Below are 27948 nucleotides of genomic sequence, written 5' to 3' on the forward strand. Positions count from 1 at the left end.
CGCACGAGTCCGTCACGGCGGATCCTCCCCCCCACCGACAGATGGATGGGGTTAATATCATAATTAAGCACCTTCGGGCCGACGGGTTCCTGTTTACCGCTCGGTTGCTAGGCAGTGACATCAGCTGATCCCTCCCTCCGTCCTCTCTAATCCCTCTCCCTCCCTCTCCCTCACATTCTCTCTCTCTCTCTCTCTCTCAGATAGGCGGCGCAGACGTGGGCAGAGTGTGGGGGTATAGGAAGAGGAGAGAGCGGGAGGGTAGGTAGTAGTGTGTGAGGCTGTCAGACAGCATGGTCTGGGTCTGAGGACAGCACTGGAAGACGCAGCAGCAGCCTCCAGATCTCCATGTAGAACCGGTGTGGTGACGTCCACAGATCACCTGGACCTGTCCGCCCGTCAGCACCCGCACAGGTCAACACCGGAGAAGCAACAGGAAGGAGGAGGAGGGGGGGGGGTGGGTCTGGTTGTTTTTTTTTTCTGTTTTTTGGGGGGGTTTGTGGAGTAGGCTCCGGGCTGGACCGCATGCATGACACAACGCAAAGGCGAGAAACCCACCATCAGCATCCAGGAGCACATGGCCATTGATGTGTGCCCTGGCCCCATCCAGCCCATCAAGCAGATCTCAGACTACTTCCCCCGTTACCCGCGGGGCCTCCCCCCAACTGCGCCCCACCAGGCGGGCCACACCGGGCCCCTGAGCCCTGCCCTCTCCACCTCCACCTCGGCCACCGCCTCTGCCACCGCCGCCACAGAAAGTGACCGCCCCAATGAGGATAAACCGGAACGGGCTTGTGCCGGAGCCTCCGCCTCCCTACAGGCCACCAAGAGGGACGAGGAGCCCGACGTGGAGGGATACGACTCGGATGACTCCAGTGAGTGACGGTTACCCCTTCCAGTCATCTCCATCCTCCTGTTGACTACGGTGTTTTCCAACATGTCTTTGTGTGTGTGTGTGTGTGTGTGTCTATCCCTTTTAGTTCTCCCTCTCCCTTTCTTTTATTACTGCATCTCCATTTTTTTGCCACCGGTTGCCAGGCATCCCTCCAGCCGTGTGGCTTTGTGGCTTTATCTGTCACCTTTTCTTCTCTCGGCTCCACCGTCCATCTCTTTCTATCTCCCAAAAACCCGCTGTGTGTGTGTGTGTGTGTGTGTGTTGTGTGTCTGTGCTGCAGCTAACTCTTTCCCTCTCAGTCTAACACACAGCCAACTGTTGCTGCTGCAAAGAATACAGCTCCCCCTTCCTCCTCCTCCTCCTCCTCCTCCTCCTCCTCTCGTCTCCAAATGAAAAGATTATGTGTGCCGTTTTATTGGAGCAAATGACTACATGCCTGTGTCAACCTGTGTGCATGTGTGCATTTCTTCATATCCCCCAGTGTGCTCGGCGTGTACTGTCGATCGGGCTGAATGATTCATGGCTTCTTGGTGAAGCTTCACATTAGTCGCAGTTTTGCGCTCAGCTGAGAGCGACCGCATCCGTGAGCTCATGTTTTGGCTGGTGGCAAGATGGGCAAGTTCAAATCAGGGGAGCACATCGTTTTGTCTGTCGGTCTGTTTTTTTTTTTGTGTTGCTTTCCAAAGCATGAAGGTGTGTGTGTGTGTGTGTGTGTGTGTGTGTGTGTGTGTGTGTGTGTGTGTGTGTGTGTGTGTGTGTGTGTGTGTGTGTGTGTGAGTGAGTGTGTTTATATCTGTCTCCGTCAGAGGGGGAGGCTGCTCTGCTGAATGTCATTCCTTTAATCTAACAGGTTTGAGTGGATGAATAATAATGGAAATTAATAGCACGCAGCGGCAGCTATGGGAGCAATAACAATCCAGAGACAAAACAAGATTTTCCACATCTTTCAAAACCATTTCAGCTCCCAGCAAAAACATCTGATGATACGACTGTCTGCACCAGTGCTGAGGACTCGGCTAAATTAAAGCTGCTGCTGCCACCTGCATCATTTTCATACGAACCTTTTAACATCTGACTGATGAAGAGCTGAAACAGTGACGGAATCTCTGCTTCGGCATTCGGTTGAGTCTGAGCGTGTCTGGGTGCAACGTGTTGCTCGCACCGTGCACAAAAACAAACAAAGTGCTTCACGATGTGTTTGTATCCGGCAACCCTTTTCTAGAGGTTTGTCCCTGTTGCTCTCTGCACGAGAGTCTTGTGATTGCAGGTTAATGTGTGACAGCAGTGCGGCTTCTCTTAAGAGTTAATCCATGCAGAGCAGCATGCACGGGGGGGCTTAGGCCATCTCTAATCCAGAACTGGACAGGAAAGGGGGGGATGGTAGGGAGCAGAGGCAGGTCGGGCCTGGCAGATGTTGCTCTATAACCTTCAACAGGCAACCAGGACTTCACCGAGAGGCATTCTCCTAATGTGTGCGAGCGGTACTTGACTTCTGCAGATACGAGCTTTCTACAGGGCGTTTGCTCGTTTGCTTTCGGCAATCACAACACTGTGATTCCGAATGCCTTTGTTGGTGCAATGTGAAGTGTGTGGGAATTTATATAATCAACTGCAAAGTGACACTTCTGGGTCCCTCTCAGACTAATAGCATTCTGCTAAATCCAAAGCCACGAACGGCAGCTATTTCTTTTTTGTCGCTTTTCAAACTCACGAGGGAGTTGTTGTGCATTTCATACACGCTTGATTACTCTGAGCTAAGTATGAAGACATCCATCTTGGTTTTTGCAGTGCTACATGCAAACACCGGGACACACTCGTCCATGAGGTGGGATGAAGAAACCCACGAGCTGCTCTCTACCTGTTGCTCTAATGTGCATGCAGTAGATCAAATTCAATATTGTCTGCAGCAGCTGTGACTCACGAGGTAGAGAGCGGCTCGTCCATTAGTTGATAATTATTGAGCCGGAGGAGGGGGTAATACTCAGAGACAGAAATCTGAATTTCCAAGATTAAAGTAGCAAATCTACAAGAAAAATACTCACAAATTTGTAAGATTACAAAGTGAAAAATGTACAAAAAAATCACAAGTTTGCAGAGTTATATGGCGTAAAAATATGATCATTGAGCTGGAGGAGGGGAGTAATATTCCGAGAAAAAAACTCTGGATTAAAGTCTCAAATCTACAAGAAGTAGCTGCCTTTGAGTGTAGCCATTCCAAACAGGCACAGACATGTTTGCCTTTAGACGTGGTGGGACGACACAAAAACCCAGAGTGAAGCGTCCTGCGGTCTTTAACATCAAGCACACAACGTGACGACAGTTTTAAAACATCTGGATAGAATACATCTTCTATTTCAATCTACTGCGTCTTGGTCCCATTCCCCCTCAGCTTGTCTTGATAGTGATAACAGAAGCTGTCTAATCAGCTGTGCCACATGATGTCTAACTGTGGTTGGCTATGTGCGACAGGTGTTGGGGATGCTGTGGCATAGAGTTACTGTAACTTTATCATATTGGCGTTGGTGCACAGTTACTAACTTACTTGTTTTCAGGCTCAGTCGCACTGCAGGTTTATACAAACATCAGAACGTCCCAGCTCTGCTCTATCCTCCCCGCTAATAAGGCAATTAGACACAAACATCTGCCGGAACATCATCTTAATGATTTCACAATCATGTAAAGAGTCATCAGTGATGCCGGATGATTGCAACGTCAACTCCCCCCCCCCCCCCCCCCCCCCCCCCCAAAAAAAAAGAGGACAAAAGAGGAAGGACGTCTTAGTAACCAAGGTAGCAATCAATTCTAAATGAAAAATATCGGTGTCTGACTCATCTGCATGCTTATCACCTCCAGCTGATATGACTAATGAAGGCAGACGCTAAAATAGATCAATAAATAAAGAGTAAGTAACAAGTGGCTGTTTGGGTCTGATGCAACATCCCAAATAATCCCAAGCTGCTGCTGCCGCCGCCGAGGGAGTTTGAGAGGAGAAACACGGGGCGTATCAACAAAATACTGCAGCAGCAGTCTGCTTTAAGGAACGGCACCACGGGCTCAGTTCTTTAGACCTGCTGCACATGGTGTAGGAGAAGTCACAGCAAGGCACTTTGACACTACAGGTGGCTCAGCATCGGTCACATTCACTTCTCCAGACTCGTTAACCTGCACATGAAGCTCAACAGTTATACAGAGAGAGAGAGACGTTTGCATTTGTGTCTGTATGACTTGTTTAAAGAAAAGCTTCCACTGTTGCTCTTCATTTGCTTTGTAGAAAAAAAGGTTTTTCAAATTTATAAATACCCGACGGACAGATGAGTCCTGGAATATGCAGCAAGCATCCCAGACTCACACTGTGAAAGGATTCCTCTCTCTTTAAGATTCAAGCTGTGTTGGAAGACTTGCCGAAGGACAGCTGAAACCAAGGCTATGTGATGAAAGCCCGCCACAAAAGCCGGGAACACATCGTATCAGCTTTGCAGACGGAGGAGTTCCTGCTGGCAACAAGCGTATGAGAATAACAGCAAATTGGAACTGATTTTATAACCGCTTTGCTCGCCTTATCAGCTTTGTTTGTGTATGTTCCCAACTTCATCTCATCTCGGTGGGTTAGTAAAGTTTTAACACACTCGGCCTCTTACACACCAGTCACAAACTCATTTCTCCCTCCCCCGGCGGTGCAGCGAGCGGCGCTGTGATCCGAATGGGAAAAAAAGCAGCTCCAGTTTGAACCCGTTTGATTTGACTTTCAGAAAGTATAACTTTCACCCCTGCTGGTGCGTTAAATGCAAGAGGAAAGGAACTCTCTTCTTCCTGTTGTTTGTGATTTAAAAGAGCCAGCGCTGCCCCAAATTGGCTCTTTACCGGTCCTGCGGGACTTGATCCAGTATCTGCATGCTTCCTCTTGGGGTTGGGGGGGGGGGGGGGGGGGCGTGGTGGAGCAGTGTGGGAGGGTGGAACGGTGTTCTCCCTCATGTACCAAATCACACAGGGATGCCTCAATCCTCGCTAAGAACCTGCTGGCTAATCTGCATAGCAGCAGCATTTTATGATTCATTGTGACTCAACCTTGATTTTAATTGAAACAGAAAAGTGCATCACCCACCAAGTGTCCCGGCTCCCCTGCGAAGGGCGGGTGTGTGGGTGGGGTAGGTGGGTGGGGTGGAGGGATCAAAACCAATTGGACATCCGGATCTCTGCCACATCAGTTAATGGCCGGTTTGTAGTGGGTGTGGAGGGCCACGGGAGGAATGACCGGTGTGACCCACATGACGGAGCAGGCTCTTGTGTTTCTGAGAGATAAGCCTCAGAGACATGTGTGTTGACGGGACGGAGGGGGGTTGGTGGGTAGTGTGTGGGGGGGGGTTGTTTGGTAATGTATGCCCATGCAGGGCTCCCCTGAGATGTCTCGCTCTGGCAGTATACTGCTATCTCCTCAGCACAAGACTTCAGCTGCAGTGTTTGCTTGTAGTTGTCAACCGGCGAGGAGAGATGCAGGGAGAGCAGAGGAGACGGATCCAGCAGAACAAAAGTCACTAAAATCAACAAAACTACATTTCAGATGCTGTTGTTATTGAGGATAATGGGGATTTATTTCAAGGATATTTCCCTGGTTTATAATTATCAAATGAGTATGTTTACATGCATACTAATAATCCACTACTCCTCCGGATTGGATACGCTTCATGTAAACAGCATATTCTGTTTGGATATTCCCAGATAAGCCTTAATCCGATTGAAGCATTTTCCAATTTAAAGGTGCAGTGTGTAGAATAATGGCGGCATCGAGTGGAGAGGCTGCAGATTGCAACCAACTGGCTCATTATGAGGTAACGAAAACGCAACGATTCTTACTTTCAGGTGATCATACACAAAAAAAACACACTTATTATATTCCATTTCTGCCAATAAATTCCCCTAAATCATGGGTATTCAATTCAAATTCATTGAATAATATCTTAACAATATTTATCCTCCATTTTCAAATTGAACTGGATGAATTAGTAAATAAATGTTTTTCTCTCATTTCAAGTAAAATAAGGGCTGCATTTAGGAGTGTTCTGCAGCTTTAAATTCAGTTCATTCAGGCGTTATGTCAACCAAGAAAACCATGATATTATATCCTATCTCATCTTCTAATAAGAGAAATTTGTGTGCACTTAATTTCGGATATGAGTGGGTACATTTGCTCAAAAGACGTTTGCTTTGTCTCGTAGTTTCGCTTCATTTACAGCTTTCACTAATCATCACGGTCTCTGAACATGAGAGACATGCTGGTTTTAAACTGTTCTTTGGGAAGAATTAACATGTAGAAGTCTTACCATTCTTGTTTAAAGGCTCAGGTTAAGCTGTTCACTTTCCTCTTTTTGGAGAACGCCGTGTGAAATAACTTCCCTGACTTACATACTCCTCCTGTTGGGTCTCCCTCCCCGTCTCTCTCGAGTCGGGAAGCTTATCGGAATACACATTTTTGATTGGCTGAGTAGCATCACATGGTATGATTTACAACGCATGTAATTGCTCGGTGTTGCTCAGGTTTTAGGAGCATTCTTTGAGAATATACATCTCAATGGGGGTTTTACAGCAGTGAGCGACACACGGCCTGTTTCCTGTTTTTTATGGTCAGCTCTGTGCGTTGCACACAAATCAACTAGCCAGAAGAAAAGCCCACGTTTCTGGTTCGGAAGGAGAAACAAAGCTCAGTTTGAACATTATGAAAGATTTATATACAATAACAGTAGTATAACAATAACAATATACAGACCTTTTCAAGAAGGTGGTTGAAGGAATGACAGTAAACAAGTCCACCACAGCAAAACCAGTCAACGGTGACATTTCATTTCAAAGTTAAATCACTTTCTCACAAGTGTCCATATTAATTTGTCTCATATCTTCAATACAAAAGTAATCCATTTTAATAAAAAGGTCAATTGTTCACTAATCCCCCATATTTAATGTGAAGGAGCCTCTTCAGCACAAACGTCCCTTAACTGCAGCCTATGCAATATAATAATGAATGAAAAGCTATCCAATATTTTAATGATATAATATTTAATAATATAATATTTAACATTTATATTTAATAGGTGCTCTGTGTCCAATGACGATAAACGTTGTTTGTTTAGCACTTTTAGATGAACATAGATTATGAGTGTGGAGAGCGATGAATACAGATTTAGACCAGAGGACTTTTCCTGCACAGTCAGCCATCCTTTTGTAATCTGTGCTAAAGCGTGCGGCCGCAATTTGCAAAAAAAGCTGCGTTTCCTTCCACAGCCACAGGAAGGAGGACTGCTGAGGTGGTGCAGCAAACCCCCGATTATAAACACCTGCAATATTTTTCCAGCCCTGCTCTTCTGCTCCCTGTCACGCAAAATAGATTTTATGAACAGTACCTCCCGTACTGGGGGCCAGTGAGAGCACCTATCCACAAAAATCTGACGATGTCTGAAAATAAAACGGCCCACAGAAGAAGAATATAATGTCTGCATGCACCACCCTGATTTACCTGAGGACCAATCACATGTTTCTTTCGTCTTTTCTAAGTAACAAGTGCAAGTGCATGGCTTGCAGTCCCAGATCAAAAGGCTAAGTCTCCAACACTCCATGCTGACTCTACAGCATGTTACATACATGACACCGATCATTCTGGTGTCGCTGATCAACGGGATGATCCCCCTGAAAACTCTGCGTATTCCTTTAAGGGCAGAAGAGGACGAAGTGTGTGTGGAGCCATCTGTTGCCTCTCTCAGACCAAAAGCCATTTCTAGACCTTCGCTAAACAGAGGGGCAGCATCAACCCTCTTGAAAACTTCCCCTGAGCCTCATAATGCTCCATTCAATGTAAAAAAGGATTTTTAGCACCGCAGTTTCCCAGCACAGCAGAATCCTATTAGCAGTCTATCTGCAAGCTGTCATGCAGTCGTAATGACTCACTGTAGTTTCCCCGTGTTGTTTCTGTGAATAAACCCCGGTGCGAACAAAGTAGGGGCACATTTTCAGCCTGCTCACATTATGGGATATTATTACTGCTCCTGACTCTCAACAGGAGTGTTTTTAAGTTAGCAGCAGCAGCGCTGCTTCGTCAGACCCAAACTCCGCCTCTGCCCTCCCTTCATCCCACTAAGCACATTATGTAATGATAATGCCAGCTATTACACAGATCCATTTGGCGTCTTGGGCTGCCGTCGGTGGGGAGAAATTTAGTTTTAGTCTTATTCTGCATGCACGCGCTGAGGGAGTGTGTTTAAATATCGGCGGTTAATACAGGGTGTAATTAATGCAAATGAAAAATCCACCTGTATATTATAAACCACATGCATGTGGAGTGCCTCATCCCCTTTACTGAGGAGAAGTCACTCCATTTGCCGTTATTAAATCTGATCGCATCTCAGCCCACGCCATGTGATGAATCCAAACTTGACTAACTTAACCACAACTGCAGTGAGTGGGCACTCGTGTCCACGGAGAGCTCAGTTCACCAGCATTAGATTTGTTAGCCTCTCGTCTCTTCATCCTTTGGCGGAAAGTGTGCGAGTGTGCCGTGTGCAGTTTAATGAGGCCACATTAAAGGATACGTGGGAACGAAAGTTCAGGGCTTTCAAAGTGTTGCATCTGATTTTCATTTGTAGATAGTTGGTCCAGTAACTTATAGTTCACAGAACTGTGAAGAAAATGGCATATCAGACAGAACATATGTGATCATGTTTTTAGTTTATCTCTTCCGTGTTAGAAGTTGATGGAGCCACAACACTGCAAAATTGAGTTAAAGGGGAAGAACCTGGCTCGGGCTAAGATCGGACAAGGCCAGCTGCTGATTTTTAAAACCTCTGGGCCGATTTCATTTCAAGCTTTTTGAAGTTCTGAAGTCACTGTATGCTATTTGCTAGGCACCAAAACGCTGAGAGACATATTCATCAACTAGCTGGTGAAGACACTCAAACATATATTTTTATGGGAATTGGTGAAGACCAAACCAGAGCTTAAAGGAGACTAAATATTGGACTACTGACACCTGGTCGGAGGCCCCCGGTGTCTTAATATCGACGACCAAAGCATCCTTTAGCATGTATGAGACGCACTGGGCTTTCAACTAACTCCGGACGGACGTAGTTTTAAGAAAAAGTCCGCTGAGTGCCGGAGGAATAGAGAATCTGATAAACAAACAGGACTTTCACTCAGGGGACCGGCATTTGTGTCCTCTGTGAAACCAAAAGTTGAGTTATTTTGACTGATGACGTGATGTTAAGCGACGCAATTATGTTACTTCTGTAGTTCTATTAATCCAACACATGATCTTTTTCCAAAACCAAACCAAATAGTGTTGTTGCATGAACCTAACTACAACTGTTTCACAACTTTAACTGCAACCATTTCACAATGTTAACCACAACCCTTTTCCAAACGTTAAAAAACAAATCACAAAAACTAGTCTGGTGATTCAGCAGCTGATACTTCTGTATCTCTTGCCAGGTGGTAGCAGGTTGAACAGGCTGTGGGCTGCGGTAGGTTTTGTCTTTTAATATACTTTTAACTCTTCGCAGGCACCTCTTGTCACCAATATCACTGATGCTCGGTAGATAAGTACCAATGATGTAATAACCACGTGTTATAACGTTAGCCTCAACAGCTTCACACTGTTAACCACAACTGTTTCACTGTATTTGGAGGAAGATGCTGAGGCAGCCTTCTGGAGCTAACACCTTGTGGCCATTAGGTGAACTGCAGCATACAGTTCTGCTGCATTTAGCCATAATGGTAGCTATATCAGCAGCTGATCGGCATCAGCTCAAATAAAAACTTTGAGTCCACAAAGCCTTAAGGGTCTCAAAGTCTGCAAAAAATTACTCCATCTGCATGCTTACACCTACTGTAGAATAAAGAGAACCACATAGCATGTCTGGAATACACAGTATTACTACAGTATATCAAAGACATTTTTGAATCCAATAAAAATCAGCAGAACAAACTTTTTGTTTAAGTAGGCTAGTGCTGCTGACCGTACCTGATTGGGAAATACTGCCCACCTCATCTCTCCACTGCTTTCAACCGGAGCACTTCAACTGAAAAACAGACAGAAATCAATGGATCCTGGAATTTTCCCCTGTGCATCCTGGAAGGCCTCCTGATTGGACAGCAGTGCTGAAGAATACTTCAAACCACCACATTTTTCTTTTACATTTTGAAAAAAGTAAAATAGTGTAATTGTAACTGGTTACCTAATCTGAAGTATTTTACTATTTGATGTTTGAGAATATCTGAATATTTAAGCTGTGCATCTTTGCTTTTATTACTACAGATGTGTCTGTAATATATAAATAAATAAACTTCTTTGTTGGGATTTTCTCAATGGCCCAGAGGGTAAGCTCAGCTATGATCGAAGGAGCTTTTTGTAAGTCAGAGCCCCTTTTCTTACTCTGCCAAAAAGGCTTTCTTTCTTTCCCCCGAGTTCCTCTTGTTACTCCCCGAGAACATGCTGAACTCAAAGTTCTTTCAAGGCTTCGGCATCCCACCGGAGCTGGATCGATAAAATGTCTCTGTCCTGCTTCTTGTGGACTCCTGGAAGCCACTTCTTAGTATTTATTTTTACTCTTTCAGTTTCCGCTCCCACACGGGGGGAAAACTCAATGAGCAGTACAATACAGCTCTGCTGTAGACGGACCGCCGACCACAATGTCTGGCCTCGCAGAGGAGTGTGTTGGGCTGTAAATGCTCGCTGAGCTCACCCGGACAAATACCAGCCAGGTGGGAAGATGTCCTTGTGTAGGCGTACTGTGTGTTTCCTTTATTGTCTGCTAAGGTCGATTTGATTTCCTTAGGGGGGGGGGGGGGGGGGTCTTGCTACATGGTCTCCAGACAACTGCAGGCTTAAAGGTTTTAATCTCTAATCACACTGTAATAACGATACAGAGCAATCTCATATATTTCATGGTAATTTGATTATCAAGGAATAAGGTCAACATTAATGTTATATGCAGTTCATATTGTCGGTACATTTTTTTATGTTTAGTTATTGCTCGCCCTGATTTCGCAGAGATTTATAACCGATGGCTGTGACATTTAACCTGCCTGGTGGTTTAGTTACACAGAACCAACGTGCCATGCAGCGTTGGTATTTCTTCTTTATAAGTGCACATTATTTTCTTTATGATGAAACATCCTCTAGGTTTTATCAATTAACAAAATAAATTCCATGGCCTGCAGTTGTCGAGATATATTTGTCTGACTCTGACTTACAGTAATAGGACTGATTTAAATTGAGAAAATATGTAATTCAATTACATTTTTCAATTACATTTTATTTGTAGAGCCTAATACCACAAATCACAAATTTGCCAGAGAGGGTTTTATAATCTGTACAGCACATACTCTGTCCTTGAACCCTTGCATCAAATAAGGAAATACTAGTGTATATTATGACATGACAGATTTGTTAAAGTTAAATGACAATAAAACTCCCCAAGCAGCTGTTCTGAATGTGACAAAGCAACATCCCTCCTTCATTAGTTAGATAGGGTGAAACTAATATCACAGCGTTACAAATCAAGCGCTTCTCAGAGACATTTAATAGTCTTGTTGAGCATTAAAAGCGTATTTAGTATGCACACCGCGGTCTCCAATAAAATTCATCAAAATATCACCACAGAGAGGCTTACATAAAGATCCATGACTCGTCCGCTTCTGGCAACCCCACAAAGTAGCAGAGCTTGAGTCATCTTTTTAGGGAGCCACATCTCTGTAAAAACTCTAAGAAGGCCCAAAATTTTTATTTTCCATGAAAGTTTACTTATATCAATAAAAAGCAGGGGCGTTGTTGATGGTTTACAGCCTCTAAACCTCCACTTTGTGTGAGCAGGAAAATGAGGGGGAGTTGAAACTGTACCTCACGTCACCGGAAAAATGTTGGTGGAAGAACTTCACACAGTCTGAGCTTATGTTATGATGCTGCTCACAATTAGAGTGTCCATTATTTTAATTCTGCTTGGAAATATAAAATGTAGCTTTTTTTTTGAAAGGAGTTTAACCTAGAAGGAAAAGTATAGTTCATACGTAGGCATGTTTTCTAGATTTATTTATTTTGTATATAAAGCCGCTTTTTAGCACAGTTAGTCCAGCAGTGCAGTCGAAAACGAGGATAAATTCACCCTGCAAACATTGACTTATTTTCTTATGCATATTCACGTGCATGCTGCAGGTGCACGCTGTCCTTTGGTCACTAATGATACATTTACACAGTGACGAGTGACTTCCTTTCAAATCCCACTAAGTGCATTCTTATCAGCTTGTTGAGATTAAATATTTGACTACGGGACTCAGTTAGTTCCAGCTGTTCTCTCCGCTGCTTCATATTCACTCATCTTGACTTTCATTGATGGAGGGATGGTTGAGTGGATGGGTGAATGGGTGAATTGATGGATGTATGGCTGGACGGGCGGAGGGATGGCTGGCTGAATGATTGGATGGATGGATGGATGAGTGAATGGATGAATGAAAGGATGAATGGAAGGATGAATGAGTGGATGGGTGAGTGAATGGCTGGATGGGTGAATGGAATCGATTGATGGAAGCATGGAAGGAAGGATGGATGAGTGGATGATGGATGGATGGATGGATGGATCTGTCTGATGAATGGATGAGTGGATGGATGGATGACTGGATGAATAGATGGATGGATGGATGAGTGGATGAATAGATGGATGGATGGATGATAGATGAGTGTATGGGTGAATGGATGAATGGAAGCATGGAAGGAAGAATGGATGAGTGGATGGATGGATGGAAGGATGGACAGACGAATGGATGGATGGACGAATGGATGAATATATGGATGGATGAATGGATGAGTGGATGGATGGATAGATGACTGGATAAGATAAGATAAAATAGACTTTATTGTCCCGAAGGAAATTTGTCTTGGAAACATACATACAGTGTCTACTGTTAAAACAATACAAGTAACATATTGCATGAGTGGATGGATGGATGGATGAATGAATGGATGGATGGATGGATATATGGATGGATGGTCCATGACAAGCAGCTCTGTAGCGTCGCCTTTTGATTCTCATAGATACTTTGAGGTGTCTGCATGCAGTGTTGCCTTCCTTTATTCACCGAGGCTTGACGTGATAACGAAGCACAGTTCTGTAAGCCCGTCTGCTGTTCTCCCGCGCATTAGCAGGAGCAGTCAACTTGAGTTCATAAAAACAACACATCAATAATCCTTTAAAATGTAAATCCCCATCCTTGAGTGCAAACACAATCCTTGTAGTAGATGTGCTGTGACACTGAGTGAATGTTTGATGGAACATAGCACATTGTTGTGGGGGTGCGCCATGAAAACATCACTCAATCATACTATAATGCTTTGAAAGTCATCCATTCTTCACTGTATCTGATCACAAAGTCATCTGCAGAACACGCTTTTTGATATCTTCCATCATTTCAAGCTACTTCAAGGCATTTTACAGTAAAAGGCCACCACATGAAACCAAGTACTTTCTTTACTGTGTGTGCTGTGAACCACTGGGATAGAGAATGGATGGTTACAATGTCCCTATTGTTCTCCAGCCAAGTGAGGTCAAAGCACTGTCACTGGGATCGGCCACGACAAGGGAATATAAAATAATAGATATCACCATGAAACTTCCCCAGTTGATCACTTGCATTAAGACAATTATTTTTTGTATTAAGAATTCTGAAATTGTATGTTTGAATATGCAAATTAAGTGTTATCTAATAATAGTGACGTGGTGAATTGAGGAGAAATCTACAGACGCAAAAGTAGAAAAAAAACAAGTAAATGTGTATTTTGGATGTTTTCTTTCCACTGGTCTGCAAGAAGAAATGTTATGGGAGACAAATAGCCCAACATTGATGAGTGTATGAAAAAAAGATGTTTTTTTTCCCCCTTAAAAGGTGCAGTGTCATCTAACAGGGAGGTTTAAGATTGCAAACAGCTGAAACTTCTCCTGAGTGCTTAGTTTGTATTAGAACTACGGTGGTCGAAAGAATAAACGCAAACGTATCTAGAGCCAGTTGTCTTAAGAGTAGCATATGGTCATTTGGAGAAATCAGAGCCAGTGTGTGCGCAGTGGGGAGAGAGTAGTGAAGCAAGAGAGATGAAAGCGACGTCGAACTTGCCAGAGAGAAGAAAGTAAGTTTAGCGGTGAGGATTTCAAATGACTGTTGCAGTTTGTGCAGAAATAAATGATGCAGCTCCTCAAAGCTAGGGACGGGTATTAGGATTTTATAGATGCTGGTACTCTTATTGATACTGCTTATCGGGTCAGTTTTTTAAAATACATTTGTAGCAAACAAACTAGCAAAGCGATTATCTTTCATTGATTATCATGTTCTTCTGATCCAACTCCGTATGACATCACCAACGTTACCTGACGGCTGCTCCACAGACAGACTGATGTTCTGCTTGTTGGTCGCATGTTGTGATAAACTGCTGCTGTTTCCTCTCTTTCTTGTGAGGGTTGTATTGTGTTTGAGACGACCAGAGTTCTCAGCATCTACTGGAGACAAATGTTTTCTTCTCTCTGATCATGATGTGAGTCTCAGACTGTACTGAGCCGGAGACAAAGACAAAGAGACGGAGAGAGTGTTTTATTTAGCCAAGGTTGGTTTGTCTGTTTTGGATTACTGCAGAAACATGGCTCTTTAAGGAGGACCCACCCGGTGTGTGTAGATAGAAATGGCTTATTATAATTCAAATTTCAATTTTTCTTCTGTGTTATGCTGTCACTCATGATGCCACGCCCCTCTCAGTTGATGCCACGCCCCCCACGTTAGATCAGGGTCAAAAGTCTGAACTGAAAAAAACGACCTGAAAGTGAAAACAAATTTGAATCTGAAAATATTAAATCTGAAACTGAAAAATATAAGACCTCAAATATCAAAATATATATGAAAGTGAAAAAAAAAAAAAAAAGTATTCAAAAAATTACAGAACTGAATCAATTATATTCAACCCCAAAAAACTTTTCATCCACTTATTTTTATTTTGAATACATTGCTGTATTTGTCAATGTTCAAGACCACAACTTGAACTTTCAGGTTCAAATTTTTTTTTCAAATGAACAAAATGTTTGACCTGGATTTAGCTCCATAACAAAATTGCACTTAAATACAACACTTGAGTACTTCTGTTACTTTCCAACTCTAAACTTTAACATACAGAGTGGGAAAAAGGCCTGCATCTCTACGCTCGTCTCCGCTAGATTAGCGTTTGTTGTCATCCCACCAGGTAGAAATCTGCATCTCACTGAAGAGTGTAGCAGAACATAAATCCCACACAGTGCTCCAAACAACAGTTCAACAGGCAGCATCATCGCACCATTTCCAGGAACCGTTAATGTGAGTTTCAAAGGTTTGATTCCCTGCAGTTTCTTATCTTTCTGTGTGTGTGTTCTGACTCATGATGTCTCTGCAAGTCGGAGTTTCTTTTGGATTGTTTGTTCGTCGTAAACATACAGTATACTCCTGCACAAACAAAACCAACTAAGCATAAGTATTTCATCCCGTCTTCAGCAAGTTTTAGTTATTGATCGAGAGATCTGAGAAAACCCTCGGTGTTCAGTGGTGCCGGATTGTTTTTTCCAGGTTGAGTGGGTTGACCGCTCTCCGACGTCTGTGTGGCTAAAAGTAAAATAACCATCAGCCAAAGACGTATCACTCCTCACAGCAGTCTTTAAATATCAGAGTACTAATCGCCTACCAAAAGGAGTGTTTACAGAGAAGAGGGCCAAAATGGAAATGCTGCCTCACATTCTGTAGGCGGAGGAACTGACAAAATGATAAAAATACATACAAAGTATGTATACAACATGTGTCAATCAGAAACAGAAAACTATACCAACTCCCATTTTCTCTTATGTAAACCTCTTCATTCAACAAAGTAGGATTAGAGAATTGTGTAATATGCCGTATGTTTTGAATTGAAACAGCCAAAAGGATTCATTTTAGTTACAGACAGACCATTAGAGAATTAAATCTACACATATAGTACAGGGCACGTTACTGCAGAACAGCCTCTTCAGCAGAAATCAATATTCGTAACAAGCACAATGCCTAACCGGGGTATTTTCCACCCCCTGGAATGACATTAAAATGATCAAAACCCACAGATATTAAATGCATTCAAAAGTTGCATTCAATTGTATAATTGAGTCGAGAAATTAAAGTTCTTTCATCTCCTAATGCAGCCATCGAGCTTTCTCAAAGTCAGACCTTCATTACGCTGAGGTTCAGCTCTCTTTTAAGTGTGCGGACAAAGAAGACCAGTTGGTGCCATCAGCGATAACATGCGCCGAGGAACAACACACCAGTTGTGCGTGCAGCACATACCAACCAGCTGATTTTGCCTTCAAAGCGAATCTTGAGGCTTTGGCTTGATCTGCGCTCTGACGCAGGAGAAGCAGTCGATACCAAGAACATGAAGTGTGATAAATAAAGAGTGCTGCTTGGGTGGTTGAATCATCCGTGAGTTCTCACTCGGGGTAAAGTACTGAATCAACCGTGCGCTGACCAACTGTGTCGTTATTTGCTACCGATTGTATCCCTGCAATATAAGACGTAGACGTAGTCGGTGCGATGTCACCATTTGGTTTGTGGACAATGGTTTTGAAGCCTCACGTTAGGCATTTTGGTCGTCGCCATCTTGGTTCTTGGAGCCACGAGAGGGTCGAACTACTTAAAACTGAGTGCTTTTTTACAACCAGAGGAGTCGCCCCCTGATGGACATTAGAAAGAATGCAGCTTTAAGGCACTTCAGCATTGGCTTCAGTTTCCAGAACCAGAGGTTGCCGCCATTGGCACAAGTTTTAGCTAGAGAAATGAAATGCCATTTCAGTCTGTGCCACGATGGATTGCACTGTTTCAGCTGACCACAGTCTTTTCAATAAAACAAGTGGGTGCCTAAGTATTAACCCTCCCAGATACTGACGTTCAAAACAGCTGTTTTTGGTGATATTAGTCATGATATTATCTTCAAGAGAGCAACATTTTTCTTTGTTTTTTTATGGACGAGGAGAACTTTAAATTACCGGTGACACTGCAAAAATCAAAAGGTATACAAGTAAACAGATGGGTTTTTAAAAATGTGATTTAATTGAATTCGTGATTCAACAGATTTTATTGTTCTCCAGCTTATTCTTCTCACCTCTTTAGTACTCTAATAGTCTGAACAAAGAATCAGTGTACTTTGCAGCATAGTGTTTTTGTGAAACACCCCCCCCCCCCCGCACTCCCTGTAGAGGTTGCGGTTTCTCTGAAAAGCTCCATTTGTATAGATCTAAATGCAGTTTGATCGGATTCTGCTGGCTCTAATGAGTCGGCAACACCTTGGTACGCTGCCCCTTGATCCCTCCAGGGATGCATTTCTACTTAACAACAAATAAGGTCCAGCGGTAGCCCGATGGTGCACAGTCAATACAGTGCACGGTGGCTGCAGAAATGGAAAGAAAGATAGTTACACATCACAGGTCTGCATTTGTCTGTTTTAAGGCGGGCTGAAAAAAGCCAGAGTGGAGTGTGCTTAAAGATGAATTGTTCATACGCAATATGTGCTTTGAACAGTCCACATGATCCTTTAAGGTTTCTCGGACTCAGAAATTGAACGATTGGGTGAAAGAATTGCATTAAGTCCTCGAGCATTTCAGTCAGCCAGTCTATTGAAGGTGCAACCAAAGCTGATAACAGAGCCGCCTCGCAATGGGAGGCTCAGGTACAAGTAGGGTTACAGGCTGATTGAAGCCACCTACAGGCTGTATGACATTTTAAAATCAAAGCAAACTCTCATGGCAGCAGGACACCGGGGCTCCTCTTTGTTTGATAAATGTTAGATTGAGTTCCAGGAAAGGTTAGTCATTTTATTACAATTTGATGCATAATCGATGAAGGCCCATGTTCACTTCCCTTGTTTAGATTTGTTCTATTGAATGGATAACTCCTGTGTGTGTGCTATATACCCAGAAAGTTTAGTTCTCCTGCAAGTGGGGCGCGTGCCTACATGTACCAGGATGCATTGCATGTGTCCTCACTGTGCGTCATTCCAGCCGGTAGCTGGGAAACACAAGACATTTCAGCTTTTCTTGAGGTGATGCAGCATTTATTTGTGCACAAACTGGAAACTTCAAATTAAATCGTCACTACTAAACCGCTCACAGCGCATTTACGTCACTCTCGCTCTCTCGCTCCACTACAGACTCCTGAGTCCATACACACACACACACACACACACACACACACACACACACACACACACACACACACACACACACACACACACACACACACACACACACACACACACACACACACACACACACACACACACACACACACACACACACACACAGTTTGTTCTCTGCAGCTCAGGTCCTTGAGGATCCCCGTCGGCCATATAATCCCTGCCTCGACCCCTCTCCACTGCCTTTCTTCAGCCATATATTCTGGCTTTAATAATTACGGCTGAATATCGGAGTGAGCCAGAAAAAAACAAAACCTTGTCCATAGCATCATATGGCATGGCATTTTTGCACAGATTGCAATACAATCAGCTCAGTCAAATAGAGCTGCACACACTGAGAACTGTATTGCGTCAATAGGCCACAACAGAAAAGGGCCAGAATTTTCCCTTTAATCTTGTGGATTACATTTTTGACAGGTATAGCTCAGAAATCATTACTTTCATACGTTACATATGTCAGATCAGCATTCAGTGTGATGTAGTATATGTTCATTTGTAATTTGCATGATTCACTGACTGTAAATAGCCGTGGAATCCCACTATGTGCGTCTCTATTGTTAACCAGCTCAAACTACAGGATAACCATACGATTTGTCCAGATGGAACAAAAGACGAATCTGAATGTGGTCAGAATGGTTACGGCGGCTCCAACTGCTCTGAGAGTCAATCTGGAGGCGACAGATTTGAATCGCAGGCGCCCACACAGGACAAGATATCACGTACCGACTGTTCACGTTGACCTGCTTTATTGTGTAGAGACCAGTCCAGACTCTCCATGCTGTTATAAATCTAATATTCTGGCTGAACTGAGTTAGAATCAGCTCTCATATTGTGTAGTGCGTTTCCTGGCCAGACAGACTTTATCCAAGAAGAGATTTGAACGGATTTGAACTGTTCCAAAAAGTAGTTTTTTTGTTGCAAAATTGTATTTGTATTAAATGGTATCACTTTCTCAAGAGGCAGGTTGTGAAAAATCCCATTCAGCAAGAGTTTATCCTCCATTATCTTAATTATTTTATTAATGACTTACGTTGACGTTTGTTCGCTCTTATTATTGACTTACTAACATTTATATGCTGACTTGTCTTACATTTATACAATTATGTTTTTATATTATCACCTAACCCAAACCCCCAACTTGTTCTTAATAATGGCTTATAACTGATCCATAAAACATTAGTACATGCTTTATTAACCTTTAATAGAACCATTAGCTACAGCTTGTAATTGTAGAGGCACCGTATTAGAAAGTGGTACCAACATAACTGAACATGTGCGGAGGGAGGGAACGTGGCGTAACTCAGGGAACGATTGCTATCTCCTAACATCGAGGCTGTCTCTTCAGTCGGGAACGTGAAAAGACTGAATGAGCATTTCACAGCGTGCAGCTGACTTGTCTTGCTTGAATGCACTCCGTGATAAAGCCAGGTCTCTAATGCTTTCACAGGGTTCGCCTATCTATGAATGTCTTATGTTGTGTGCACTGTCTTGCTTTTATTGCCGCTGGTGTGCCGTGTTTATGTCATGGATTTTTTTTATCAATGAAGGCACTATCTCACAGGCTGTTTTTTCTCTGGCATTACTGGTGCACCACTGATGGTCAATATTCCTTGGGTGGGTGGATTCTCAAGCAGAAACCACACATTCTACAATCTATACCCAATCTGCGCTCGGTTGGGCCTCACTGAGTTTCGGGATTTTTTTTTCTGCTATGTGGCATTTAAAGTTGTTTTTTAGAGAGACAGGGTATATTATGAGACCGAGACAGAAAAGTAAGAGGGGGAGGAGGGCATGCAGTGAGGCCCTGGGCTGGACACAAACCCAGGATGTCATGTTTGCATCCCTTCAGGCACCCAGAATGCCCTCAGAGTTCCAAACACTACCTGGAATCCTCTTTGGAAGTCTGACCACGGATCGTTTCAAGCTTCACAACATGTCTAAAGCCACATTTAATGCTTTAAAAGAAGCACCACATGGATAAAGGTTAGTTTAATGCCAAAGCACATTTTTAAACATCAAAATAAAATAAATGTCTCTGGTGCCAATGGGTTGGAAGCACAGCTTTGGTCTCTACCCAGCTGCACACACATCTGGGTCCATCCTTACAGATACAGGGACAAGCATACCATAGAAATAGAATAGGTGTAGACAGACATTGAACTGTTTTGCATGGTCATTTGACTAGCACAGCAGAACATGATGGTTGTTTGTGAGTTGGGCCGCAAAGTTTTCTCGCAGCTCGCCGGCAAGAAAGTGTTTTCGCAGCTCTGGAGATGCAGGGCTAGCTAGTTAGCTAGTTCTTTTGTATTTTCTGTAACCACTGTAGCATTAAAGTGTGGCGGAATTAGCCATCTGCTAACTAACAAGCTGTCCGCTAGACAGACAGTTAGCTCGCTAGCTTTTTTTAAATTCCACATTGCTTAAATGCTACACTGGTTACAAATGAGCCGAACAAAGTTGTCACCCATCTGGCGATAGCAATGTTTTTTTCCTAAGCTGTGAAAAGATTGTGTGGATGAAGCATTAAGTTGTTTAATTTGGCTCATTTACTCTGGCTCTCTCTGCTTAACGTTGCTACTCCACTGCTCGCACTAGTCGTTAATCCAAGACCTCAGTGAGTCCGCGACTTAACGTATGTCGGTTACAACGTTCGCAACGAAACACATAAACATGGCTGCCACTCTGACCGTCCTGCTACATAGATTTGAGTGGGAATGTCGGCTCTTTTCCTATTCTATGTGTATTATTCAAACCCACTGAAGATTCATTTAAATTCCTGTCAAAGACAGGGCGTGTGAGGTTTAGGTGCAAGAAGTGATTGGATTTTCAGGAAGTGTTTACATTTCTCATCAGGTCAGGTGGAGTGTGCCTGTAGCTCTTAAACTTCGAAGACCACATTTACCTCTTGGCCTTGGAGCGATCACTCTCTTCTTCCTCTCTAGAACCTTTACCCTCATCTGCTTCCTTCAGACTGCTCTACCTGATTTAGAATGACTTCCTCGTCCACATCACTGGTCTCCTCTCACTCTGGGGAGCACAGGGATGGGAGTGTGTGTGTGTGTTTACACACCATCAAACATACCAGTGGGGCTGACTTTGACTAGCAGTGTGTGTGTGTGTGTGTGTGTGTGTGTGTGATTGTCCACAAAGTGTCTGGTTTCAGACTATATTGAATTGATTTAAAACACTCCTAACTTTCATCGCTGTATATACATGCTCTTGGTGTGGGGCACAACACTTGAACACTGCAATTTTGCCTGCGTGATTTGAAGTGGGATTGTAGTCCACAGTTTAAAGTAAGCTGCAGTCCTGTTTGTGATCTAGGTAGCATTAAACTATCTGTGCAACTGTTCCTCCACCTCAGCTCAGCAGGGTCTTGAAGGGACAGTATGCGGGGACATCTACCATCGTGGCTGCAGATTGAAACCATAGACAGTGTCTGGTTTGTCCGTTCTGGGCTACTGTAGAAACATGGCGGTTAACGAAAACACAGCTAACGATTCTTAGTTTTAGGTGATTAAAACAAACATAGTTATGAATAGTATATTCCATTTCTGCGAACAGATCCCCTGACACACATGCCCTTTAGGGACATTTCATAATACAAGGACTGTAACTTTGAAAGAAACCAACTCGGTTTGTCGAACTCAAACAGCTGAAGCCTCGTATTAGCCTCAGCTGAACTTAAGAATGCATTCTTACACAGAAATAAGGCTGTAAATTCAGTCTCCCATCACTTACATTGGAATGATCCATTAGGAATCAAACTTTTTATGGCCTGTACAGACAAAAAATGAACACTTTCAGTGATCGATAATAAAATAGACTTGATCAAACATGAATCTTAGCTTTTACTGTCAATCAGTGAAGCGAGAATGTCAAGTACTGCGACATGAAAACAGTATACGAGTGCTGCTTTAGTACCGGATGTGAGGACCGTGTCAGCCAGTGTATCCCACTGTAGCCGTCTACATGTTGTCAGAGATTGTATCTCGTGGCGGATGGTGCCTGCTTGGTGCAGATTCAATCACCGACAGCTCCATCTTCGCTGTGAAGGCTCGGTGAACAGCGGCATCGGTCAAACAGCACACTGCTCTTCTGCTCCCACAAAATGCACAAAATGGGTCCCGAGGATAAAAGCAATTAGAGGTTACTTATTACTCTGTTCCTGGCTGTCTCTCATCCCCTCTGTTGTTCACAATGAAAGAATATTCTTTTGTTCCTCAAATCCCTTCCTGATTTCTCACTTTGTGGAAGATGAATTGTGCTATTAATTGGAAGTGAAATGCTGAACATCCTAATGAGCCCCTGCATACATTTTGTTTCTCGTGCTCATTTTTCACGAGCCGTAGCACTTTTTACATTTAGCCCAACCGGTCATTTCCAATTAATCCCGGGGCTCACTGTAATTGGATCCCACACCCTGACTGTCAGAAAAACAAAATCCATTATTTATTCGCTTTTTTTCCCTTTCTCGCAACGTCCACTTTGCAGCCTGTCTGTCGCCTGCTTCCTGCCAATAAAAGGCCTCCCATGGCTTCATTTATTACAAGTGAGGTGAAAAAGCCTTAGTAATCATGAGTCATGTACCCCCCCCCCCATTTTCTTTTTTTGCCCTCATGGTGCCCTCAGCAGCCACCAGATCTTTAGGGCTTATACTCAGCAACACCCAGCGGACGGTCTGATGAACCAAACTGCTGTTTTGGCCTCTTCAAATGAAATGAAACAGGAAGTGACGGCAACCTGAATGACACATCCTTCCTAAGATTGTGAAACATTTTTAACAAATGTAATTTGGAACGCTTTGGGCACTAAGATGGATAGAATCTTTTCAGTTAATTTACATTTCTTTGCCACATGCAAACCACATGCAAACTACAACCATTCATATACCAGCACAACGAGCACTTATATCCCATATGTGAGCAACTTATAGAAATCAGTCTGTATCAGTGGTGAAAGTCTGGTACAGCCCTGCAGAAGCACTCAGCAGGCCTTTTCCTGCTGGCTTCTACAACACAGTATCTCACCATAGACTCCTGCTGGCTAACATAATGTAATCCGTCTGTCTCCTCCTCTCTACACTCGCACAAGCTTTGTCCCCTTCGGATTTAATCAAAAGACACTTAAAACAACCAGCGTCCTTCTTCTTTTCTTTTTTTCCCCATCACTGCACACACTCACTTACGGTGCTCATGCACACACACCTTCCTCTCTTCCTTCAACCAATAATTAAGAAAAAATGAAGCGCTCTTAACATAAATTCCAGCCTGGTGGTAGGTATAGCAACAGGTTTAAATGGGCACTGTTTAAAATACATTCTGCTCTTAGTCATCCATCCTCCTGAGTGGGTTCTAGTTGAATCCCTTGCAATGTGAAAGGGCTCTTGGTAGAACCTCCTGAGTGGGTTCGAGATAAATCCCTTGGAATAGAAAAGGGTTCTCGGTAGAGCCCCCTTGGTGGGTTCTGTATGAAACCCTTTAAATACAAAAGGGTTCTCAGATCTTGTTAGCACCATTAGAAAGTGGATAGGGATCTGAGTGGAACCATTACACCATAGAAGGGTTCTCTGTAGAGCCTCTCATAGGGGTTCCTGGGTAGAACTCTTTGAAAGGTGAAAACTTCATAAAAAGGTTCTACCAGCAACCACAAAGGTTTCTGCTGGTGGGACAAGCTGAAGAACCCTATATAATTATAGTTAGCACATCTATGTAACAGAATAATAAACTATATTCAATCAAAGACAATTTGCATTGATCTTGCAACGGTGATTCCAAATGTTTGTAACCGACAAGGTGCACACATCTGGACGGTCGGTTAGGAAGCCTGGAAGGCGGCCGCCTCCTCCAAAGCTGTCCACAACAAACGCTCTTCCCTTCACAAGCCCTGTGGCAGGGCTGTGTGTGTGACCGAGAGAAGCTGGGCTCAAATTAAATCAAATGCACTGAATTGGGAAAAACTAGCTTGAAATCATTATTAGAAGTTAGGTTTGATAAATATTTGCATTTTGAACCGCTTCCAAGTAATTCGGATACAGAACACAGATGTAAATGCAAAAATCTCTATTTCATAATTCGGAGAAAACGAAATTGAAAATGAATAAATGTTCATCCATTTTATTTTTGCTTCATTTTATTGTTAGGCACAAGTGTGCGTCTTCTTTTTCCTTATTTCAGCAGCGTCTGCTGTTTAATGGAACGTGCCAGGTAAAAAGGAACACCCATTTCTCTGGGTTATGAATTTAGATAACTAATTAACTTCATGATTTCTCTAGAGGAAGCTGTTTCAAGCCATCAGTGATGACACACTGCTGTGATTGAGCAGGCAGAAAACTTCACATTTTGGTACAATCAAGTGTCTCAAACTGTGACCCGAGCAGCAGTTCATTGCCGGATGATTCAGTCAAGACAGTGATTCAGTGTTTGTTCAATGTATCAGCTCCTGACCTGGCTGTGAAGCAAGCCAGCTCAACCTTATGTTACATATAGTGTGTTGATATTTCGACTGTTAAAAGGACCACACTGATTACATCTCTTCAACTACAACTTTAACATTTCCTCTGGGTAGACTCTTAAAACGTTTCACAACACTTAACAGTACATTTGTGCCCAAGCTACATTACTGTTGTAGAGTTAAGTCCTCTAATTCATTTTCATGCCACATGGGGATCAATGGAAATCAATAGCTGCCTAAAAAGTAGGAAAGCAGAAATGCAAAATCATTGATATGATCCTTCAAAGCTCAAGAGTGTTGCAGAGAACGCTAACCGTGTTTCTTTATAACCTATTTTATGCACAATTTGAAGTATTGCATTAAAAAGCAGTATGGAAATGGCAAAATAATTGGGAAATGTCCTGAATTGCGCAAAAAAAAGTGTTTACGGTTGCTTGAGGTTCTTTTTGCCTTTGTCAAAAAAGAGTTGGAAACACCTTTGTGAATAGATTCTGAAGTAGCGAACATTTAACCTCGCATGACTGCTGTTTTCACTCTCAGTCTCCTGAGATATCGTCTTAACGTGCAAAAACATGGCTCGTGGGTTCCATATAAACCCTCGGAATATAAAAGGGTTCTTGGTAGAACCCCCTGGATGGGTTCTGGATGTAACCCTTGGAATAAAAAACGGATTTCAGCTCTTGTTAGAACACTTAGAAGGTGGATTATGTTCTGGATAGAACCTGCAGAGAGGGTTCTGGGTGGAACCAATACAACATGGGTTCTCTGTAGAACCTCTCATAGGGGAACATTTAATTCACATGACTGGTCAGCTGTTGTCACTCTCAGTTTCTCGGATATTGTCATAATGTCCAAAAGCATGGCCGGTAGTGGCATGAACAGGTACGCGTGGACCGACGAGGAGACCAAAGTATTCTTTGGTCTTACACACTGAATCAGTTTGACAGAACTTAGCACTGTTAACCCCCCTTTAATAAAACATTTCCTTTAAAGTATAATAGAAAACCGAATCCTTTGATTCGTGAGCCACAATCTCCTGCATCCATCTGCAGCTTCCAGGCCTCAAAACGTGTTATCATAGAAATTGCAGATTACCTGCATATTTTGTGGTTGTCACATTACAAACCCAGCCCTTTTCATATTTGGCTTCTTTTTGTGCTATATTCCCACAATTCACAGCAGTTAATCTCTTTCAATGTGCTGCTGGGGTGATTTAGATTTGGGGGGAAAAAAAAGAGTAAAAATGCTTTGATTTTGATCCTTCTCACCTCCTGATTTCAGTTTACTGAACAGATGAAAGCAGTGTTGGTGGATGGTGTGCATGATGGGAGGGCACAGGGAACAGCGGTTCTTCAGGGAATTGCTGGGCTGCAAAACATGAGCATGCAAACTGGGGAGAGGAACCAAATTCCCCTTTCAGATTGCAGAGGCACTGACAAAGCTAAGTCCAATCATCTTCTGAGAAAAATGGGGGTCAAAGGTCAATCAAACGATCAGAGGGAAGGGCACTTCTATGCTGTCATTTGTCCTGAATGTCACACAGCAAAATGGCTTTTTTAATAGGAAAGCACAACAGACGAAAAAAGGGACTGTTTCACATTTTCTCACGCTGGCCTTGAGGAGGGAACACTGTCTGCTGTTTTCAGGTTGGGTGGTAGGAAGCACTTCAAAGAGGTTGGAGGGGGAAAAAAAATCAAGATGTTCATCCTTGCTCTTCACCGGGCTTATTTCATTGTTCAGTCACAAGTCATTGACGCACACGTTTAAGGCCTGGGAGGGGTTAAGAGTGAAGATAAAACCTTTCATTAACCTTCGTAAGAATAACATCAGTTCTGTTTCAGGGGAGGTTTCACCTGAATAATTGATGCAAGAAATGAAAATGTAATCTTTAAATAATCCTGCAGTAAGCCTTGGAAATGTTTCGCTGATCAACAAGATAAACTTATCTAGTCACATAATGACAGCAGCAGCTCAGTGGAGCCACAATGTGAGGATGATCACAAAGCGTGTCTCTATTTTGCCTTTGCCCACTACAAAGAATTACTGCTATTATTTATTGATCTGTATTTTCAATATAATCATGGCTGATGTTCTTCACACGTTCACTTTTGTGCTTAAAGTACGGAGGTCCGTTCCACTTGTTTCAAAGTCCTCAGTGAGCCAGTGTTTCCAAAGATTTGTCCAATTATCTGAAGCCAAAGTTAGATGGGTGAAGGGTCAATCAAATAATCAATCTGAAGGACACTTGCACACTTTAATTTTGCCTGAGGATCACACCTGAGGAGGGCTATTGCTTTTTCAACACAAGGGTCTTTCTGAAGGGGCAATTTCGCATTTTATAACCGCGGCCTTGAGAGACAGACCAATTCAACTTGATGGGTCCTTTTCAAAGCTCTGAGGAGTGATGGAGAGCTGTGGTTGCCCCGTCAGTGTACACAGACAGGATGTTGGCGGTGTTTGGTCATATTATTTCAGACATCCATTACCTTACGCTCATCTGGGGCTGGGGTCGCGGGGGCAGCAGGGCTTAGCAGGGTATTCCAGCTGTCCCTTTCCCCAGCAATGTTTTCTAACTCTTCCTGGTAACACCGAGGCATTCAGGGCCAGATGAGACATATAATCTCTCCAGCGTGTTCCGGGTCTACCGATGGAATTCTAACCAGTTGGACGTACCCAGAAAAAAGGGAGGAGTCAAGGAGGATCCTGAATATATTAACCAAACCTAATCAACTGCTTCAATACAACTCCACTGACATGCGGCTACTCTCGTCTCACTCACAACAACGTCCAAAAGTTGACTACATATGCAACTGCAGCACTGTTTATTTTCTGTACTACTTTGTGCAGAGGTACACACAGCTGGTCCGCTACAAAGGGGGAAAAAAGCGACATAAAAATGAGGCATTTTATCTTTTAGAATTCAAACCAACAATGAATGTATCTTTCTAACAAGTATTACCGGTGTAGCAACAACCTGATAGAGCTCATTGCTCTGTGCCATAGAATTCCATTGTTGTCAAGAACACGTCAGTGAGCCACAGAGAGGGAACAGCTCAATCCACGGTTGGTTTTGGCCTCTTTAGGAACCCGATTCCAGACCTCTGAGTCACTGCCTACATCTGATTATTTTAATGATGCAAACAGGTCTGGTGTTGTGCTCATTGACGTCTGTTTCCCTAATTGGAAAAAAAGCAACTGAGCCAATCAAAGCTTTGTAGGCAGAATACGAATGGAGGAATCGACACTGTCCTGTGCTAGAGCCTAAAAACATGATAAAAGAGAAGTTTGTGCAGCACAAAAGTATGTCTTAGAGGAGGCAATGGGCGTTTGGCTTCCAGGATGAAAAATG

The 27948-nt window shown here is 43.2% G+C and overlaps 1 protein-coding gene across 1 annotated transcript in view; it reads left to right on the top strand.

The window, feature by feature from the left end:
- Positions 1-526: 526 nt before the first annotated feature.
- doc2b (double C2-like domains, beta) overlaps positions 527-27948 on the top strand; it is a gene marked incomplete at both ends in the record, with an annotated part of 105571 nt that continues 78149 nt past the window's right edge. The window contains one exon of the mRNA XM_079170994.1: positions 527-872. Coding sequence (XP_079027120.1) covers positions 527-872 — 346 coding nt within the window. The remainder of the gene's footprint in view (positions 873-27948) is intronic.

This window comes from Pholis gunnellus, assembly GCF_910591455.1.
Source record: "Pholis gunnellus genome assembly, chromosome: 13".
Classification (NCBI taxonomy): Eukaryota; Metazoa; Chordata; class Actinopteri; order Perciformes; family Pholidae; genus Pholis; species Pholis gunnellus.